This window comes from Lepidochelys kempii, chromosome 1 (assembly GCF_965140265.1).
Source record: "Lepidochelys kempii isolate rLepKem1 chromosome 1, rLepKem1.hap2, whole genome shotgun sequence".
NCBI classification, from domain to species: Eukaryota; Metazoa; Chordata; order Testudines; family Cheloniidae; genus Lepidochelys; species Lepidochelys kempii.
In genome coordinates, this window is record NC_133256.1 from 297,562,259 (window position 1) to 297,584,952 (window position 22,694).

Below are 22,694 nucleotides of genomic sequence, written 5' to 3' on the forward strand. Positions count from 1 at the left end.
AGCTGTGCAGACATTAGAGATGGAAAAGACCAGGTTATCTTGTCCATCTCCATGCCAATGCAAGATTGCTTCCCGTTCTGCCATTTAGTAGTGCTTTGTCCAATGCCCAAGATTTAAATGCCCAAGTCACAGGGCTTCCATCATTTCCCTTGGGCCAAATAGTTCTTACTGTCAGAGTGATTATCTTCATGAGACAATCTAAATGTTACCTTTCATATTTCATCCTCTTAAGCTTATTTATGGCCCCTTCAATAATACTAATTTTGCTTCTTATTTGGTATTTACACTCTAATTTTTTTGCAGTTTTTTTTTTCACATTACAGTTCAAATACATGACATCCACTCCATTTGTCATTTTCCAATTCTGTAATTCTACCAATAAAAAAAAGCAATTCAGTTTGCCTCACAAGACATATTCTTTACCAAAAACATTCTGCTTATCGCTCATAGTTCAGTTATTCTATAAAGGAAACTTTGTGGAATTAGGTGCTGTCAGGGCAGTGAGAGGGTAAACTCCATATGGCTCTGTGTAGGGTAGAACTACAGGGAATCTTCACAACTATACAAGTCCAAATGCCTACAGGGATCTCAGGAACACATGGTATGCACTGCCTCTTGCTACACCTGTTGGAAAGGTGTATGCTGGGTTACACTGCAGTCCCTGCTTATTGATGTGCTGGGTGGACAGGGACATGGCTGTGCACAGATGCGTTCTCCTTTGGGGCAGCTAATGTTGTAGACAATGTTTGGAGCTCCCTGACACCCTCAGCGCAAGTTTGGGTCCCTTCTGTCCTGGTGCTCTAGGGAAGGAAGGAGTTTCTTTGTAACCTGAGCCCCTTTAGTGGCTGCAATGGGTATAATTTGACCTTGAAAACTTAGCCCTGGTCTACACTAGGACTTTAGGTCGAATTTAGCAGCATTAAATCGATGTAAACCTGCACCTGTCCACACGATGAAGCCCTTTATTTCGACTTAAAGGGCTCTTAAAATCTATTTCCTTACTCCACCCCTGACAAGTGGATTAGCGCTTAAATTGGCCTTGCCGGCTCGAATTTGGGGTACTGTGGACACAATTCGACGGTATTGGCCTCCGGGAGCTATCCCAGAGTGCTCCATTGTGGCCGCTCTGGACAGCACTCTCAACTCAGATGCACTGGCCAGGTAGACAGGAAAAGAACCGCGAACTTTTGAATCTCATTTCCTGTTTGGCCAGCGTGGCAAGCTGCAGGTGACCATGCAGACCTCATCAGCACAGGTGACCATGATGGAGTCCCAGAATCGCAAAAGAGCTCCAGCATGGACCGAACGGGAGGTACGGGATCTGATCGCTGTATGGGGAGAGGAATCCGTGCTATCAGAACTCCGTTCCAGTTTTCGAAATGCCAAAACCTTTGTCAAAATCTCCCAGGGCATGAAGGACAGAGGCCATAACAGGGACCCGAAGCAGTGCCGCATGAAACTGAAGGAGCTGAGGCAAGCCTACCAGAAAACCAGAGAGGCGAATGGCTGCTCCAGGTCAGAGCCCCAAACATGCCGCTTCTATGATGAGCTGCATGCCATTTTAGGGGGTTCAGCCACCACTACCCCAGCCGTGTTGTTTGACTCCTTCAAATGGAGATGGAGGCAATACGGAAGCAGGTTTTGGGGACGAAGAAGAAGATGATGATGATGATGAGGTTGTAGATAGCTCACAGCAAGCAAGCGGAGAAACCGGTTTTCCCGACAGCCAGGAACTGTTTCTCACCCTGGACCTGGAGCCAGTACCCCCGAACCCACCCAAGGCTGCCTCCTGGACCCAGCAGGCGGAGAAGGGACCTTCGGTGAGTGTACCTTTTAAAATACTATACATGGTTTAAAAGCAAGCATGTGAAAGGATTACTTTGCCCTGGCATTCACGGTTCTCCTGGATGTACTCCCAAAGCCTTTGCAAAAGGTTTCTGGGGAGGGCAGCCTTATTGCCTCCTTCATGGTAGGACACTTTACCACTCCAGGCCAGTAACACGTACTCAGGAATCATTGTACAACAAAGCATTGCAGTGTATGTTTGCTGGCGTTCAAACAACATCCGTTCTTTCTCTCTCTGTGTTATCCTCAGGAGAGTGATATATAATTCATGGACACCTGGTTGAAATAGAGTGCTTTTCTTCAGGGGACACTCAGAGGAGCCCATTCCTGCTGGGCTGTTTGCCTGTGGCTAAACAGAAATGTTCCCCGCTGTTAGCCACAGGGAGTGGGGAGGGTTGAGGGGGTAGCCACGCGGTGGGGGGAGGCAAAATGCGACCTAGTAACAAAAGCACATGTGCTATGTATGTAATGTTAACAGCAAGGTTTACCCTGAAAGAGTGTAGCCACTGTTTTATAAAATGTGTCTTTTTAAATACCGCTGTCCCTTTTTTTTTCTCCACCAGCTGCATGTGTTTCAATGATCACAGGATCTTCTCCTTCCCAGAGGCTAGTGAAGCTTAGAAAGAAAGAAAAACGCACTTGAGATGAAATGTTCTCTGAGCTCATGCTGTCCTCCCACACTGACAGAGCACAGACGAATGCGTGGAGGCAAATAATGTCAGAGTGCAGGAAAGCACAAAATGACCGGGAGGAGAGGTGGCGGGCTGAAGAGAGTAAGTGGAGGGCTGAAGACAGGGTTGAAGCTCAAATGCGGCGGCAGCGTGATGAGAGGAGGCAGGATTCAATGCTGAGGCTGCTGGAGGATCAAACCAGTATGGTTGAGCTGCAGCAAAGGCAGCTGGAGCACAGACTGCCACTACAGCCCCTGTGTAACCAACCGCCCTCCTCCCCAAGTTCCATAGCCTCCACACCCAGACGCCCAAGAATGCGGTGGGGGGGCCACCGGCCAACCAGCCACTCCGCCACAGAGGATTGCCCAAAAAAAAAAGAAGGCTGGCATTCAATAAATTTTAAAGTTGTAAACTTTTAAAGTGCTGTGTGGCATTTTCCTTCCCTCTTCCACCACCCCTCTGGGCTACCTTGGTAGTCATTCCCCTATTTGTGTGATGAATAAGTAAAGAATGCATGAATGTGAAGCAACAATGACTTTATTGCCTCTGCAAGCGGTGATCGAAGGGAGGATGGGAGGGTGGTTAGCTTACAGGAAAGTAGAGTGAACCAAGGGGCGGGGGGTTTCATCAAGGAGAAACAAACAGAACTTTCACACCGTAGCCTGGCCAGTCATGAAACTGGTTTTCAAAGCTTCTCTGATGCATACTGCGCCCTCCTGTGCTCTTCTAACCGCCCTGGTGTCTGGCTGCGCGTAACCAGCAGCCAGGCGATTTGCCTCAACCTCCCACCCCGCCATGAACATCTCCCCCTTACTCTCACAGATATTGTGGAGCACACAGCAAGCAGTAATAACAGTGGGAATATTGGTTTCGCTGAGGTCTAAGCGAGTCAGTAAACTGCGCCAGCGCACCTTTAAACGTCCAAATGCATATTCTACCACCATTCTGCACTTGCTCAGCTGTAGTTGAACAGCTCCTGACTACTGTCCAGGCTGCCTGTGTACGGCTTCATGAGCCATGGCATTAAGGGGTAGGCTGGGTCCCCAAGGATACATATAGGCATTTCAACACCCCCAACAGTTATTTTGTGGTCTGGGAATAAAGTCCCTTCCTGCAGCTTTTGAAACAGACCAGAGTTCCTGAAGATGCGAGCGTCATGTACCTTTCCTGGCCATCCCACGTTGATGTTGGTGAAACGTCCCTTGTGATCCACCAGAGCTTGCAGCACTATTGAAAAGTACCCCTTGCGGTTTATGTACTCGGCGGCTTGGTGCTCCAGTGCCAAGATAGGGATATGAGTTCCGTCTATGGCCCCACCACAGTTAGGGAATCCCATTGCAGCAAAGCCATCCACTATGACCTGCACATTTCCCAGGGTCACTACCCTTGATATCAGCAGATCTTTGATTGTGTCGTCTACTTGCATCAACAGTAGATTTGCCCACTCCAAATTGATTCCCAACTGACCGGTAGCTGTCTGGCGTTGCAAGCTTCCACAGGGCTATCGCCACTTGCTTCTCAACTGTGAGGGCTGCTCTCATCTTGGTATTAATGTGCCTCAGGGCAGGGGAAAGCAAGTCACAAAGTTCCATGAAAGTGCCCTTACACATGCGAAAGTTTCGCAGCCACTGGGAATCGTCCCAGACCTGCAACACTATGCGGTCCCACCAATCTGTGCTTGTTTCCCGAGCCCAGAATCGGTGTTCCACAGCATGAACCTGCCCCATTAGCACCATGATGCATGTATTGTCAGGGCCCATGCTTTCAGAGAAATCTGTGTCCATGTTCTGATCACTCACATGACCGCGCTGATGTCGCCTCCTCGCCCGGTATCGCTTTGCCAGGTTCTGGTACTGCATATACTGCTGGATAATGCGTGTGGTGTTTAATGTGCTCCTAATTGCCAAAGTGAGCTGAGCGGCCTCCATGCTTGCCTTGGTGTGGCGTCCGCACAGAAAAAAGGCGCGGAACAATTGTCTGCCGTTGCTCTGATGGAGGGAGGGGCAACTGACGACACGGCTTTCAGGGTTGGCTTCAGGGAGCTAAAATCAACAAAGGGGGTGGCTTTACATCAAGGAGTATTTCAGGCAGGACTTCTCGGAGAGTTCCAATAAGAAATGGTGCACCTAAGTTATTGTTCTTATTGGAACAAGAAGGTTAGCCTGGCCTCTGATTCATACATGGCTAGATTTACCTCGCTGCACCTTCTCTGTGAGTGACTGCATGTGACCTAGAGGAATGAGTCCCCTAAACAGGGGAGGAGGCAAATGAGTACAAAACAAATCTGGTCTATTTCTTGTTTTGATCCACTCCATCTATCTTTTACATCTTTGGCTGGCAGCAGATGGTGCAGAAGGACTGCATGCCATCCACATCTCATGGCTGCTCAGCAGAAGATGGTGCAGTACGACTGCTAGCCATCCTCATCTCTTGCCTGCCCGGCAGAAGATGGTACAGTACGACTGCTAGCAATCCGTATCGCCTGCCTGCTCACCATAAGACGGTTCAATAGGACTGCAGGACTAAAGAGAATGACCTGGTCAAGTCACTCCAAATTTAGTCCCTGCGCCCATGTCTGCCCAGGTGCTCCCAGCTGACATGGCCAGGAGCACCTCGGACACGACGAGGACGGCTACCAGTCGTACTGCACCGTCTACTGCCAGAAGGCAATGGGTTGCTGCTACTGTGTAGCGATGCCATACCGCGTCTGCCAGCACCCAGGAGATATACGGTGACGGTTACCTGAGCGGGCTCCATGCTTGCCGTGGTATGGCGTCTGCACAGGTAACTCAGGAAAAAAGGCGCGAAATGATTGTCTGCCCTTGCTTTCACGGAGGGAGGGAGGGAACGGGGGCCTGACGATATGTACCCAGAACCACCCGCAACAATGTTTTAGCCCCATCAGGCATTGGGATCTCAACCCAGAATTCCAATGGGCAGCGGAGACTGCGGGAACTGTGGGATCGCTACCCACAGTGCAACGCTCCGGAAGTCGACTCTAGCCTCGGTACTGTGGAAGCACTCTGCCGAGTTAATGCACTTAATGCACTTAGAGCATTTTCTGTGGGGACACACACACTCGAATATATAAAACCGATTTCTAAAATACCGACTTCTATAAATTCGACCTTATTCCGTAGTGTAGACATACCCTTAGTGTTTCTCTGTGCAGGTGCAGTTATTTTGCTGGGTGGCAACTACCAAGATTATTTTTCTTTCATTTTCTAAAAGTCAGTACTACTGTTCGTTTGCTTTTCTCTGATTTTTCTGGAGCTACACCTGCTTGCTGCTCCCAAAGTGTTTGGTCACACATGCATGATGGCTCTATTAAATAGCTGAACTCAGAAAACAACACAATTTTGCTGCTATCATATAGGCAGTTTACATATACAACTCAATTAACTTGCAGGTGCATGTTTAATGTTCCTATAACTCAATTAAGTTGCAGGTGCATGTTTAATGTTCCTATTATTAATTTTTGCTTGTAATAGTTTTTTTTTCCTAGAATAAACACATTTAGCACTTCACTAACAGGCCTGGAAACTTACAAGTCAGATGTGGACAATGTTCTTAGAAATGAAGGGATACTGAAATGCTAATTGGGTATCAGCAACATATTAATTCATTTACACTATTATAACAATAATCATTCTTTTCCTGCAGCGGCTGTTAAAGATGATATCACATTAGCTAAGTGTTGCTAGTGTGGACCCTCAATTAACATAAGAAACAAAAGGGTCTATTCTATGTTTCTCTCTCTGTGTGGACGATTTGTATACAAAGTTCCCATTAGTGTTAATGGGAGGTACAAGCATAAATCTGTGAAGTACACTGAGATGAGAATGGAGTCTGAAGTGTGAGAATGTGGCCTTGTTATCTGGTCCCACCTCTTGGCTCTTTGCTCTCATTTCAATAGCTGGAGTTCTGTTTTGGTGAAGCAGATTCTGTTCTACAACATGAAAAATTTGAGCAATTCTTTACAGTTCTGTTTTGTATTTCTGGCAGCAGACATTATAGTGTAATGTTTTTGTTATACATTATTGCCCATATTATTCTGCTCTAAGGTTTACCTTTTTCTAATGCTTTCTTCCACTCAGCATAGGAAATGACATTTCTAACTGAAATCCTGCAGATTGCTGAATTTGAAATAATTCCAGGAAGGATTAAGGAAAAGGTTTAGTCAAATGTCAAAGGGGTTTTCATTTAATTATTCACCTGATTGCTTTAATGTCTAAACTGGAATAAAAGAGCATGGAAGAGTTAATTTATAATAAGTATTAGAATTTGAACAGGCTTGAAAACTTAACCAAATTAATCATTCCTCTGCAGTAGTATGCTTAAATACCACAGCTGTTATATTAAGACTGATAGGATTTACCACCACCAGTTAACGAGCAAAAAATATACTCCTACTTTATTTTAGAATAAAGCTGACTACTACTAAAGCATATGTAAAAAGTGTAACGAACAGCATTTTTGCTTCCATTAGTTCAATTATGAATATCAATCTTATTAACTGAAATATCTGAAATCCTTTGCCACTAACTGTCCTAGACAGTTTTGGACAGTAATTCTCACTAAAAACTCACCTGTGTATTACAAGATAGCAAGAGTGGTTTCTTTTTTTAAAAGTGAATGATTTTAAATTTAATTTGAGTACTTATTTTCTAGTTTTCCTTAGCAAGACATAACAATTCACCTTTCAGTGTCTGTATCGATCATACTGCATTGGTGAGGATGACCCAAACAGGACTGTTGTCTGAAACATGGCATTGTGATACAACAAATGTGGAAGGAGGCACTTCTTTTTCCCAATTCCCCAAATCATTTGTTTTTAACTAGCTGTACAAAGGTTCAGAATGGGTATTTGCTATGTGAATTTCTTTGTGGGTTAAAACAACGAGGAGTCCTTGTGGCACCTTAGAGACTAATAGATTTATTTATTATAGATTTATAATAGTTTTAAATATAATAGTTTTAAATTTATAATTTATAATATAATACTATAGATTTATTTATTATTATAAGTGGGCTAGAACCCACTTCATCAGATGCATGGAGTGGAAAATACAGGAGCAGGTATAAATACATGAAAAGATATGAATTGCCTTACCAAGTGTGAGGTTAGTCTAATGAGACAATTCAATTCACAGCAGGATACCAAGGGAGGAAAAATAACTTTTGAAGTGGTAATGAGAGTGGCCTATTTCAGACAGTTGACAAGAAGGTGTGAGTAACAGTAGGTTGTTAGTTCAGAAAACAAGTTACCATGCAGTGCTATTCTGCCCATCATGGGCACTGTACTACAGTTCTTCATGTGGGGTATGTCTAGTAGTATGCTTCCCAGGGCAGATAGACAGACATGCGCTAGCTCTGCTTAAACTAGATGCTAAAAATAGCAGTATGGCTGCGGCGCAGGCAGGGACTGAGGCTAGCTGCCCAAGTACAATCTCATGCAGCCCACTGGATAGGTACTTAGGCAACTAGCTCAAGCCGCTGCCCTTGGCCCCACTGCCATTTTTAGCATGCTAGCACAAGCAGAGCTGGCATCTGTCAGTCTACCTGCACTGGGAAGCACAATCCCAGGTGTATACAGCATAGACATACTCTTAGACAAACTCTCATGGGAGTTTTGCGTGAGTAAGAAGTTCAGGAGTGATGGCCAAGAATGACCCTATTCATTGAAGGTACTTCCTGCTGAATCCTGCTACAGTTAATTTCACTTCCCCTGATCCTGGTCCCCTTTACTTTGTTAGTGCTGGATCAGGCCCTTATTGTAGATTTTAATATGTAAACTTTACTCACCATCTTGTGCTGAATAAATGATGGCAACAAGGCTGAATGGTCCATCCCCTTTGTTGTTAAATGCTTTCACTTTTACTTGAAACTTTGTTGAGGGGGGCAGAGAGTCATCTTTGTGCACATATCGGCCAATATCAGGATTGGTAACTGTAACTCTTCTCCATTCCTTTTCACCGAATGGTTTAAAGGCTACTATGTAACCAAAATTCTTGCCAAAGTGGTACTCTCTTGACAAAGGCTGAAGAGACAAAAGACTAAGAATTAACATTTTATGGTTAACCAGTGGATCACTAATTAGAAGTTTAAAAATATTTATCCACATATAAATTGCAAAAATATTGCATTGAAATTACATTCTCTGATTTGCTTCCATCCACTTCAAAAGTACACCATCTCCATCACTGACTACATCTGGTAATAATAAGATTCAAGTTCAACTTGCTTTTGATCCAGTACTACAGAAATGCATGTCATGCTGTCTCCAACTAGAGAAGGCTAAGATGATTTTGTTCTAAAACTATATTCAGCTGAAGCCAGCAAAAGATACCTTTTTAAGAAATGATGAGTGACAATGAGTATGTAACACAGACTCTGTGTGTGCGTGCATGTGTGAGAAGGACAGAGAGAGTGAGTGTGTAGCTCACAGATGTCATCACAGGCTCCAGACACAAACAATTAATAATGGATTCATACCTGCCATTATATCACAAATATCCTTATAATGATTTATTTCCCATACTAAGGGGTAATGGCAAATTCTCAGTTAGAGCAGGTAATGTGCTATCCATTCAACTGCTTTAGCATCAGTGTTGCCAGACTTTCACTCCCTAAAGACTTCACACATTCCTCAGACCCACATGGACTACCATCCATCATCTTTATGGCACCCTGTTGGGCCCTACTCATGTCAATGATCAGCGATGCTTCTGGCTGAATTGGGGTAACACTTCTGGAAGACTTATCCAAGGCGACCGTCCATGGATTCTGAAGTAGAGACTCTGATCATTCTAGATGTAAAGAGACAGGATCCTATTGCCATTGGCTGGGTTCTTCCTCTGGCTGTTCAGCAACAGACATGGAGCAGACTCAGATTAATAGAGCTACAAGCTTTATTTACCATTTATTTGATTTCTGTGTGAACCTGAAGGCTGAGCAGAGGCTGATGTCTTTGAGAGTAGCCCCCTGCTCCACCCTTTTTTGCCCTCCAAACCCATCAGAGTCTCTCCTGCATAGAACATCCATGCAAGGGCTGATGTGAGGAGCAATGGACCTGCAGCAGTGTAACAGCTGGGAATATATTATGTTCAGGTTTTACACTGCTGTCCATTACTATATCATCCACTCAATGGACACTCTGGGTCAGATTTTTTAGAATTAAAAATAGTTTTAAATGGAATGGGCAGAAAACACAAATTCTATTTTATGGAAGATTTTGAGATTCTGAAATTTGTTTTAATTCTGAAACATGGAAAGAGTGCCATGCTTTGTTTTTTTATTCCCTGTCTTGGGTTACCACTGTTAGCTGTTAGCATGTACAGTATCTTCATCCTTGTAGCATTTCAGATATAATAAACCAGGACCAGATGGGATCTTCGTTCCTTCATCTTCTCCCCAAATGGGAGAGAGAAAGTGTGAGACTGCATTTTCCACAGGCTATTTGAAGAACTTTAATAATACATCACTTCACTTCTTGACTCCTTTTCCTGTGTACTTGTAGTTGGAAGTGTCCACAATTCTTCACCAGTCCTTCTAGTCCATTGCACAGGTTCGTAGGTCTTAGGGTTCCAGACCTTTTTGTTTCAAACTACACTTGACAAAGTCTTTCCTTTGTATCCTCAGTCTTCCAAATGCTTTCTTGCTGTCCTCTCTCTTGCTTCCGCTTTCTTTGCTGCTCATTCTTCTCCCATTCTTATCACACGTGCACTCTCCAGCCTATCTATCACTGGAAGTCCCAAGTTCATCATGCCCATGATTTCTTCCCTGCCCCCTCTGTTTACCATCTGCTTGTTGCCATGCTCCTCCATTTATTATTTTCTCCTACTTGTATCTTCTTTTTTTCCAACTTCGTAAGACCCACTATTTCCAAACCATAGAGCAGGCAGGGACGAACACACGGAGCATACTCTTTTCCTTTCAGTTTGTTGCTTAATCTTTGGTCCCACAGTACTCCTGCCACATTTTTTTCACATTGGGTTCTTCCTTTCAATTCTACAGATCTCTCTGATGGCACTAAGTGTACTTCCCAAGTACACAAATTTTCTTCTGCTCCTATAGCGTCAATCAACAGCTCTTCTTCCCCCTTCTCTACTTTCATAATGTTCGGGTTTTTTGTGTTTACCTTCAAACACAGATGCCCACTCTGATATCATATTGTCCAGTTCCTCTTTTACGATCAGATAGTCATCATAAATGTTACGTTGAAATAAGTAGCTATACATTGCTGAACGCCAGGCAATATCCACCAATTCTAGCCCTCAAAAGAGAATGGGAAAGGCTGTCCATGAAGAGAAATGGAGAAAGGCTATGGCCAAATGAAAGACCACTTCTAGTCCTCCACCTCTGCACTTCCTTTGAAACAAGATCTTGAAGAGCTCTGGCTGGATCCCTGAATATCTCACACAAGCCGAGATTATGAATCAGAAAATGCTATAGGTGTTGGCAGCCATATACCCTGTCTCATATTTGGTTCTCGTGCTATTAATTATGACATTATTGGAATAGTATATGCAAATGTGAGTACATTTCTGGGAACAAATACCCTTACCTAAGTCACTCTGTGCTATGTCAGGTGGGCACAGCAAATCTAACCTTAATAGAAAAAAAAAACACCCCTTGATAGTTATGCTAGTGGAAAGTTGGATATTCCTGAGAAATAGAAACTCTGCCCACCTAGTTTTAATGGTTAAATGAACTACCTATTACAGAACTGCTGGAAAAACTGACATTCGCTAAGAGAAATAATTGGAATATAAATCTATTTGGGGCCATTAGAAAGAACTAAATGATCTTAGATTTCAGATCTTGCATTAGTCATTATCCTCCTGGTCATAATTTTTTTTTAAATTTAGTCATAGCTTGCAATTATGCAAGTCTCCCTGATGCCAGCACTGCCATGAATACAGGTCTTTACATGCAGTGCAAAATGTATCATTCTTAATCTTTCTCTGAGACAACAGTGTGTATGTCAATATTTTAAAACTAATCTGTCTTGCTCAACTGTGCTTTGCATGTGTTTTTATTTGATTCTCTCTATTCAAAGAGCAATTAAAAACAAAATGAAAATAATAGGAATGGTATATTGTCTAAATGACTGTCTACTGGTATTGAGAAAGATATCTTGAAAACCCATTTTTACAGAATGTTGAAGTTTCCTTTTTTTAAACTTAAGTACAAAAAACACCTTTCTCCCAAATTTGTGGCTAGTTATAACTGTCACATTTGACAGACTCCTCCCAAGGGGTTTAGTAACCCTAAAATACAGCATTCCACATATACACACTCACGCACAGGTGCAATATGCATACTTTTTTAAACAAACCTGTATTTTCTTAAAGGAGCATCCTTGCTAGGACAATAAAGCAGATGCTGTCAGTCCTAAGTAGGCTTTACGTACTGATTAATCAAAGAAAAAGCATTCTTAGTAGTAGAGGTACATACAGTATGAGCTACATCTGACATATCAACCATTCCTAAAGAAACAAAGATTATATTTTTCACTCTCCATATGATGTTGGGCAAGTGACTAGAAGGGACAACGACAGCAAGATAACTTTGGTTACTTTTTAAAAGTGTAACTTTGTGGCCTCCGATTGCTGGAGGCAAGTATAAACTTCCACAACTCTTTCTTTTACTATATCAAGGAAGGAACTTCTTTCTTTCCCATACTTCATCCTCTGTAGCTTCTTCTTAACTTCTCAGCTCTCCTTTCCATCCCATCCATCTTTAGTTTACGTATGATCTTCCTCTCCCCTGCTTTCTTATCCTCTTCTGTTCCATTTTTTCCCTTCTTCCCATTTTCTTGCCTTTCTTCTCTTCATTCCCTGTTTTCAACCTTTACTTCTCTGCCTCTCTTTTTCATTGACCGGGCATTTCCAGAAGACTTTTTTTTTCCAGTGGGTGGAATTTTCCAAAGAATTGCTCCAGCCCCAGAAGGAAAACCGTAATACTACATATTCCTACAGTAGACTTTCTAAAGACAGAATATCATGCAGCCACCACTTATTGTGTCTGCAATTTACAAAAAGCTTCGTTTACTGTGAAGCTTTTCTAACACTCAGTGTCATTCTCCAACTCTGCATTCCACTCCAGTTGCAGGTAAGTGTGTGATGTGAGAAGAGCCCATAATTAAAGCTAAAGAGTTCAGCAATGTAGCTGTTAAAACATTTAAGTGAACCTGCTTACTGTTTGGGTTGTGGCCTTCAAAATTAGAATAATACTTGATCCAAAGTAAAATTTAAGTCAAAATCCAAATGCTCCTTTTGAAGTTCTAATAAATTAATCTAGTATCTTAGACTCTGCTTCTGTGTTTTAATCTATGCAATATGTGCCCAGAGCATCAGATAGGTGCCTAAAGCTATATTTTATAAAGATAAATAAATAATCTAAAAGCACACATTTTCTCTTCCTTCTTATGTATTTCAAAAGACAAAGACTGCAAACTTACTTACTGTGGGCCCAACCCTGCCTTCTCTGCAGTCAATGGCAAAACTTCCACTGACTTCAGTGGGAAGAGGATCAGACGCTGCATACCCAGCACAGCACATAATCAATGCAGTTTCATTTTGATACTCACCACCCATGTTATTGTCAGCTCTCGGTTACTTCCACCCCCTCCTCCAACATCAGAAGGAGCCACATTAGGAGCTGGAATAACAGAAAAGACAAGCAACATTTTCTCAGACTTCAGAGCTCTCATTCAAGAGAGAACCATTAATTACTAGCAGTGCCAATGAGCCCATATGGCCCACACAATTACAATAATGATAGCCTGTAATAGCTATGAGAGTCTGTGGTCTTGCCAAGACTAACGTATAGTTTTTGCCACAGGAAAAGTGCCAGTTCTCTCCAGTTATGGTAACTAGGCACTGCTGGTAATAACTCTTTCCTGATTTTGGCCATGTTCACTTTACTTTTTAAATTGGATATTCAGAAACCGAACACGCCCTTCATAGATCTGAGGAGAAAAGCATTTTATTATTCTTATCTTTGCTCACTGTGTGGTCTTTAAAGACTTATGCCTCCATTCAACAAAGACTTAAACACATGCTTCATTTTACACACTCTGTGAATGGCCCACTGATGTCAATGGATTTATTCACTATACATAGAGTTAAGCACATGGATAAGTCTCTACAGGACAGGGACCTTAGTTCTGTTCTCATTCAGGTCAATGGCAAACTACCATTGATCTGAGTGGGTGGAGGATTGGGACTTAAGGCTCCAGTACTCAAAGTAAATTAAACTTCTGATTGTATATATTGTATTTTTATGTTTCATTTAGAAATCTGGAAATTGAAGACTGATATTGTATACTTTGAAAAAAAATCTGCTAAAATTTAATATCTGGGCAGCACCATGGTAAAAAACAGGAAGTTCCTACCATTTCCATTATAATTTACTCCTTTATTTTCACTTGTGTGACACTGACAGCCCTCAATTCCCACTGAATATAGTTGGGGTAAAAGCAAGGTAGTTCTTAAGATGTACAGGCTCCTTCCTCCCATGGACCTGGTAAGGAAGGTTCCTTGAAACTCATCTCTGCCACGATGACTGCAAAACACTTTCCAAAAGAGAGGCAATTGGTAGTTCTTATTGGACTAAAAATGATAATTTCATTGTTATCTTGTCTGCTCCTGCCCCTTGTTTGTATATCCACCTGTGGTCTTTCATTAATAGGTTGCACAGTTAAGCACTCTGAAGTTAAGAAATGACAGTTAAGGTTGCCCATACGACCTTAAATATGCTCCCAGTGCATGTGCATTATGACATACAGTAATTCCTCCCTTAATATTGTAGTTATGTTCCTGAAAAATGCTACTTTAAGCAAAACAATGTTAAGCGAATCCAATTTCTCCATAAGAATTAATGTAAATGGGGGGGGGTTAGGTTCCAGGGAAATTTTTTTCACCAGACAAATATATATATATACACACACACACACACACACACACACACACACAGTATAAGTTTTAAACAAATAATGTAATACTGTACACAGCAATGATGATTGTGAAGCTTGGTTGAGGTGGTGAAGTTAGAGGGTGGAAGAAGGTGGGATATTTCCCAGGGAACGCCTTACTGCTAAATGATGAACTAGCATTTGGCTGAGCCTCAAGGGTTAACACATTGTTGTTAATGTAGCCTCACACTCTACAAGGCAACACAAATGGAGGGAGGGGAGACAGCATGGCAGACAGAGACATACACCCTGTGTGTGTGTGAGAGAGAAATGCGCATTGCCCCTTTAAGTACACTGACACCACTCTAAGTACATTGCCTTTTTAAGTATATCAGGAAGTGAGATAGGAGCTGCGGCCAGCAAGCTCTCTTCCTCCTGAGCCCTGCCATGTCCTCACCCTGCTCTATATGGAGAAGGGGTAAGCAGGGGGCAGAAGCAGGTGGGAGGGGGACATCCTGACATTAACCCTCCTTTCTCCCCCCCCCCCACAAAGCAAGCAGGAGGCTCCCAGGAGTAGCTCCAAGGCAGAGGGCAGGAGCAGCACATGGGAGTGGGGGGAGGGACAGCTGAACTGCCGACAAGTGATAGCCTGCTGGGTGGCTGCCACACAGGGAACTTAGGGGAGCAGGGAGCTGATGGGGGGCTTCCGGTCCACACTGGGGAGCTGATGGGGGGCTTCCTGAAAGCAGTGAACAAAGCAGGCGGTTGCCAAACAACGTTATAAGGGAGCATTGTGCAACTTTAAACGAGCATGTTCCCTAACTGATCAGCAACGTAACAACGAAACAACGTTAACCAGGACGAGTTTAAGTGAGGAATATTCTGTACTTAACTACATGATCACATAGTTTTTTCTCAAGTAATACATGTTATTATCATACATCACATTTTTTCTACTACTTTGTAAGATGCAAGTTGCACACAGAATGACACAAGACTTTACTGGACAAGGCTAGCGCTCTCCCCTATTTAAACAGCTGGCCAACTGGTGCCTTATACAAGGCCAGGTAGGAACTTTATTTTTTCCCATTTTTAATGTTTTCTTTTGAAAGGAAGACAATGAAATTCAAAAACTAGCATTGAGATGACTTGTAAGTTTGAAAGATCAAGCAGCCCAAATCATATCGGTAGCCTCTGACACCCACTTTGTGCTCACTTAGCACAGGTGTAAATGGCGACCCAAAGTGCAATGCAAGGGATGACTGGGACTAATATATTTATTAATACAACTCAATTAAATGGAGAAGTGCCGAACCTTCATTTTCCTAAAATGAATTGGTTGCAGAGACTTATTGAATTTTAGTGTCTAGGAGCTAAAATATATATAGCTAGTCTTCTAACAGGAAAACCCCAAGAAGTCATTATGTAATTTCAGTGGTACTGAACAAAATAAACAGATTTTAATTTAAACTTATCTTAATTACATGTACAACAAGCATGCAGTTAAAAGCAGCCATTAAAATGAAGGCCACATGCACATGGAAGAAAGAGTGAAGGTTCAGAGATGTTTGTGCCACTGACAATTGTCAGATACCACAGTTAAACTTATGCAATGTGTTATCCAATACTCAGATGGCACAGCAGATTAGTAGCAATGTTTGATCCTGTGTCATATTGAGCAGCTGTTCTTTATAATCAAATAATCAAAATATACTAGCATTGGTTCCAAGCTGTGCAATGAAAATACCTAATACCTTAGGGGTCCTATTCAACACACATTAAACTGAAAAGCCACATATAGCGTCTGGTTCCCATATTAGCGTGAGATTCTAAGCAGGAAATTCAGATGGGGGATGGCACCAGTCATCTCTAATAAGTGCCAACTCATGCTAAGAAATACACTTTCTTCAGTACAGGGGATCCTATCCATTAACATGTTAGTGCATTACATTCTTCGGTTTGTATTCTAAGCAGCATGCATGATTGATGCCATAAAACTTCTATAAATGCCTGCATTAACTGTCCATTTAGATTCACCAGAAGTGCCAGTCATAATATGCCACAGGCAGAAATGCTGCTCCTAGTTGTCCTCCATTCTGCATAGGCAGCGAGACAACCAGCTGAATCTTCCAAAGATATTAAAGGCCTGATGCAAAAGGGGAGGGCATGTCATTCTTTAAATTGGGGAGGAGACTGAAAGAAGTTTCATGAACCCAGCACAAGGCTATTGATGTACATTAAGTATCACAATCCCTCTACATGTGAGGGTTGTTTCCACCCTCCCTTCAGAACAGCAGAGAAATATTAATGGTATGCCAGCACTCCAAGAAGCAAGTGCACATTTATTTTTCAGATCCCTAGGCTCTTGTCCAAATGCAGCTGTGGAGTAAGGAAACATATGACACTAATAGCTAAGTTTATTAGAAGTAATTTCCGTTCACTTTGGTTTTACAGTTTTGTGGATTTTTCTTTCCTGTCTCCACTAACCTGACGAATCAATGCTTCCTTACTCCCTAACAATCTAATTTTTAAAAGACTAAAGATGATTCTGCTTTTGGTTATTCTTAGCAAAATTTGCAGTGAACAAACATTTAATCTATTTTCCAAATATATATTTCAACTTCAAGTAATGGGACAGCAGCCTTCTAAAAATGATAAAGAACAGGGCTGCAAACTGGAGCTAGTGTTTGTTAAGGTGGATAAAGTGATATGGAAGTCTTGCTGGATATAGACCTTTTTGCAGTGACACATTAGCTCTAAAAGCACTGCTGTTATCTCCTTCAGACAGTCAAAACAGAATATATTATCTTGAATGATATATTCAGCAACTAATTCCTCATTTGGGAGAATTCATTTTATGATGTACCTGTCCCAGCCTACAGGATATGCTTAACTGTGCTCCGAGATCTTAACATTAAGCAATTAGACAGACTGGGGCATGTGTTGTGTTGGATAATGTCATGCCTTTGACACAGCATTAGAAGGCACAAGACCAAACCTTCAATCACAGGGAAGTGGCATTATCCAGTAAAACACACATCCTGGCATGTCTTGTGATGAGAATACAGCAAGCTAAGAAACAAATGAACATTTGCTGATTTAAAAAAATATATATATTTTTCCTGCACAAAAACAATAATTAACTAATTTAAAACATACTGCAGAGGATCTCTGAAAGGCGGGAGAAGAAAACATCCCCAATGAATGCAATTTCATGCTGTTTTTCTCTTCTTTGTTAATTTAATTTAATATTTTTACATGAATAAAAGAATAAGTCATTCTATGTGACGTCTGTGTTTCTTGGAGAACTGAGGATACAAGTGTCAGAGCTATAACACAAGTCTGTTTGGGTAATTTCTCACTACTACTGGACAACAGCTAATGTACTGCGATAGGGCCTCCTTTCTTGTCAAGAATTTCCCTCTAACCACCAGTAACAATTGGAAATGAGTTTTATCCTCTCATTCTCTATTTCTGAAATTATTACCGGACCAAGAAGAACTGGGTAATCAGACCAAAGGGGCCCAGTGATTCATGTTAGCTGTGGGTTGAAAGTCAATATTCCAGTAGTCTGAAATCCTACCCTTCTTTCTGTAACTGATATTAGGCTGACCCAGGAGTAGGGGCATAAAACCTTGGGCCGGCAGCTCAGACAGGAGGGATGGTTTGGTTTATAAGCAGTGCTGCTGGAACAAGTAGTCACACCAGTTTCAGAGGGTCCATCACTGGTTGTAGTCTGAAGGACAAGAAGTCTGCCATAAATGGGAAGAGAAGCAACAGGCTGGAAACAACAGGAATAGACCAGTCTGAGAGCACTAAAAGAGCCAACAGGAATACCGGGCTGAGCCGGATTGGCCAGCTCTATAGTGTACGTGATGAGATTAGCCCAGTAACTGGACATGTGTCTGTGGATAAACTTATTGTAGGAAGTGTGTCTTTAAAACTTACAGATACCATTAAATGGTCTAAGCTCCCAAAGCAAGAGATTTGTTAGTCTGATGCGAGTGAAAGACCATAAAATCTTCTCCAGACTTTGGGATCATAGCTAGCCACGGCAGTGAGCTAGTAAAAAACAGCAGTCATTAAAGACAGTGTAAATGTATCATTTGGTGTCAAGACTGCTCATTTTGTTGCCTACTTTGCAGTTGGCACTAGGATATCTGATAATTATTTACTACAGTCAATTATGACTAGTTACACCATTCTATTTGGACTTAAATGCTTTTTTGCACTCTGCTTCTACCAAAATTAATGAAAATGTAGAAAAATAAAAAGAACATTTAAGCATTTAAAGATATCTCAACAATTTGTGTCTACGTACCAGCTCCTTCTGTTCTAATTCTTTGTGATGGCATACTAGGTTCTCCTATCCCCAAAGTATTCATTGCTGTTATCCGGAATTCATATTCCATCCATGGGATTAAATCAATCACCTTTGCGGTCTCCATATTTCCTTCAATGTTTGGAGGATCTAAATGAAACAAGAGACTGCTTAGAAAGGAACATTTTGCAGTCAGCTGAAAGAATAATCTGAGTTTCTGTGGTTTCTCCCTCCTCTCTGTTTGTAATCAGCCACCTAGACGAACACTACATTATAAAACAGGATCTCTCTTTTGTACAAGCAGTTCTGGCAGAGAATGAGGAGTTGGAATCTATGAGATTATCTGGGATAAACCTTTACAAGATCACAAATTGCAATTGCAAGTGGATGAGTGGTGGAGGCAGTCTCAATAATTGCACACCGGACCTTGAGACATCTGGACATTTCTCCTATGGAATAATGCACTGAGAAAGCTGGAATGCAACTATATTTCATGTAACAATCAAATGCTTTTGAAGCTCATAATCCTGGAATTTCACTCACAGTTCTGAAAGTTAAATACGAAGTTAAGTAAGTGCCAACGGGCTAGCCAGGCATAGATGGAAAGATCCGTCAACTATCCAGGAATGGTACATAGAGTTTGATTAGAAGTTAGCACCTTGGTTTGGAGGAAGCTGAGGGATTTGAAAGGTCCTAGCTGGGAGGGGAGTCAATGTTGAATGAGTTTGTGGGATGGGTGTGGTGGGAAGGGGAATGGCAAGGTAAGGCATATATACTAATATTAATTGTTAAAATAATATATAACAACAAATATTACTATACATTCTAGAATAGGCCTGGTCCTGCAATGCTCACACTCCCAGTGATCTTAATGGGATTTAGGGGTCAATAAAGCTGGGTATGTTTCTAAGGCATCTATCACTGTGGTATCAAAGCATAACTTAGATGAAAAGTTATAACTGAACTATTAAAATTCTATTATATTTGACAGGCAAAAGATTAATTTGTGATGACCTAACTCGCAAGAAAAAGATTTTAGACATTCCATTTGATTAAAGGAGTGTGATTAGGCATAACAAAAGGAAAGAAACGTTTATTCTATAGACCCAGAATAAATTATTCAAAAATTAAATGTGCTGAGTGGGAAAGAAATATTTTCATGGTTGAGAATCTGCACAACTTACTTGGTGGGCAGAATCTCTGCATGTGATTGGCTCATATTAATTCCCAGAATTTAGAAGTGTTTAAGATAAGCAGTTTTGCTGAAGAAATGTATTTTGACATAAAATATTTTCTAAAGAATAAGGCCATGATCCCGGAAAGGCTTATGTATTCAACTTCACATATTGTTAGTCGTCCAGTAAGGAATGTATAAAATTAAGCACATGTAAGATGAGTCAAAAGTTAATCTATTGATTTTATTAGTTCTAATACTACCCTTACCTGTTTTGGCATCTTTCCATTCCTCAGAAAGAAAAGTCTTTGACTGGATAGTGTACTTTGAAATAGGGCTATGATTGTCTGTTCCACGACTCCAAGTAAGTGTCACGGAAGTGTCTTTAATATCTTCTATTCTCAACCCCCCAGGGGGACCTGGAGGACCTAAAAAGCACATTTGGCAATTTACAGATTAAATAATACTTTTAAAAATAAAGGGTTTCCTAACTAATGTCTAACAATCTATTTAAACGTTATATAAGATTTCTATTCTCACATTCCCTTAAGAACTGTTTGAAGAATGGGCAATATAATCACGTCTTTATAATCTTCATAAAATGATTCAGATGATTTCTGCATTTGCATCTAAAAGATACTAAAAGTTATAGCTATTAATGATAGCTAATCCTTTCTAAAGTCCACCTAAAACTTGGATGGTCTTATCCCAAAACAACAGACTCATGAACTGAGGACATGATAATATTTGCTAAAGTGAACAGCAATTTTTTTTCCAAGCCCACATTTTCAGAGTACTTACTGTTATTATGGAAGCACTCCTTTACTCTCACAATTGCTTCATAAAATTCAAGCATCATAAGATACATGTGTTGTGCCATGCCTTACTCAACTCCAAGAAGAGAACTACATGGCTGCCTGGAACATACAGGTCAAAAACCACAGGTGACTAGGACTCTTAGCAGTCTAGACTAGAAAGTTAAACAGAGGACAGTGATGCAGAGTGTGTGTGTGTGTGTGTGTGTGTAGGAATCTTGATCTGTAAAAGACACCATGAAAGTCAGAAGTCCATGCTAAAAATAAACTCCTTGCCCGATAGCGCTGTGATCATCAGCTTTGGCACATGCATGCGAATTTTGCTTGCAGGTTGTTTCACACAACTTATTTTATCCTGCTTGCATTTGCTTTGGACATTAGGATCAAATTACAAGAAAAAATTAGTGAAGTAAGAAAAGCAGAGACAATGCATTACAACCTCTAAAATGAGACTTGCTGATTCCCTTTCCATGATTAACAGCTTGCCAAATCTCATCTATGATTCAATTAATTACTCCAACAATCTTTCAGGAGATTACAGCAAATGTCACATGGTATCTTCAGAAGAATAAGGGGACTTGTCTCTCTTTACTGTGCAGACCTGGAAACTACCAGGCTCCAAGCAAATGCAGTGATAGCTTCTTTATAATTTATTTTGATTTGAAAACAAGAGAAATCTCATAAATAAACCAATTATCGACCAATTTTAACAAAGAAGCAGAAATAACTTATGATATTACAGACCTGAATCTAACCTCCCACTAATCACTCAGAAATAAAATGCCTGCTGTAAGATGACGACTTCATCATACTATCAACTATGGAAGAAGATCTCCAGAGAATGGACATCTACTACAAAGCTACTACAAGACATGGGACCTACAGATAAACCTGGACAAAATAAAAATCAAGATATTTCAGAAGAATACCCTAAACAAACCCCAGTCCCATCTAGCGGCACCGAAACCACTTAGAGAGAAAGCGAGAGAGGAAAAAAAAAATGCATCTGCTCTACAGCCTTAGTTAACAGCCAGTTGGCTTTTAGCTTATGTTGTAGAGGCTCATGCGCTAAGCTCCAAAGGCCCCAGGTTTGATCTGACCTGCTGACGACCAGGGTCTGTCAGCATCACACTAAGTTATACATAATAAATGCAGCAGAGAGCTTCAGACTGGCTACCAAGGAATTGTGGGTATTCTGTGCCATTAAGGTACTGCACGAGAGATACCACCCCCCAGGAAAATTATAGCTAAATTTTTTTTCACCAGCATGATCCAATTTCTGTAAGGAAGTGAAATCTGGGGTCCATCCTTAGCAATTGATTAGCCTGACTGGGTTAAAACCCCAACAGAAACTCTACTTTTGAAGTTCTACAAACAAATACTCCATGTGCACAGGAACTCCAGCAACAACAGCTGCAGACCAGATCTGGGTCATTTCCCTCTGCTAACCAACATACACCAAAGAATATTGAGTGACCTCTCCGCCAAAGAAGCAAACACTCACTCTTCTGCAAAGTACAAGAGTATTTAGAACTTGTCCGATATGAAAACACAATCCGCTCCTATATATCATTGCTCCCTGGTCTCAAAAACTTCCACCCCGACCTGCGGAGCAAACAACACTACCCCAATCTGAAAAGTACTCAGAAAGCTAGGCCAGAACATAAAATAACAATATAGAGTCATTGGGAAGAAAAAATTAAAACTAGCAACAAGCTAAACCGATACAAATCATAGCACAGAAATATTATGCCTGCAGAGTCTCCCCAAATTCAGAAACAGTGATCATAAGGTGGAAATTGGAAGGCTCAAGGCAAAGTCTAAACCTACAGATGAGTGACTGTGTAGCCAAGAGTGTGACAAAGGAGAGACTGAGACAGGGAGACTTTCTACTCCTGCATCTCAAACACAAGGAAATGTGAAAAAAGATATTTCCTTAAATGATCAG

The 22,694-nt window shown here is 41.4% G+C and overlaps 1 protein-coding gene across 3 annotated transcripts in view; it reads right to left on the reverse strand.

Annotated features, from left to right (window-relative positions):
* Window positions 1-22,694, reverse strand: part of CNTN1 (contactin 1) — a 432,541-nt gene that overhangs the window by 66,496 nt on the left and 343,351 nt on the right. The window contains exons 15-18 of one of the 3 annotated variants that reach the window (XM_073328043.1): window positions 20,201-20,359; window positions 18,758-18,907; window positions 13,111-13,181; window positions 8,322-8,556 (exon numbers count right to left, since the gene is read on the reverse strand). In XM_073328043.1, the coding sequence (XP_073184144.1) occupies window positions 8,322-8,556; window positions 13,111-13,181; window positions 18,758-18,907; window positions 20,201-20,359 (615 nt within the window). The remainder of the gene's footprint in view (window positions 1-8,321; window positions 8,557-13,110; window positions 13,182-18,757; window positions 18,908-20,200; window positions 20,360-22,694) is intronic. The other 2 variants (XM_073328044.1, XM_073328045.1) reach the window with 2 other exon arrangements.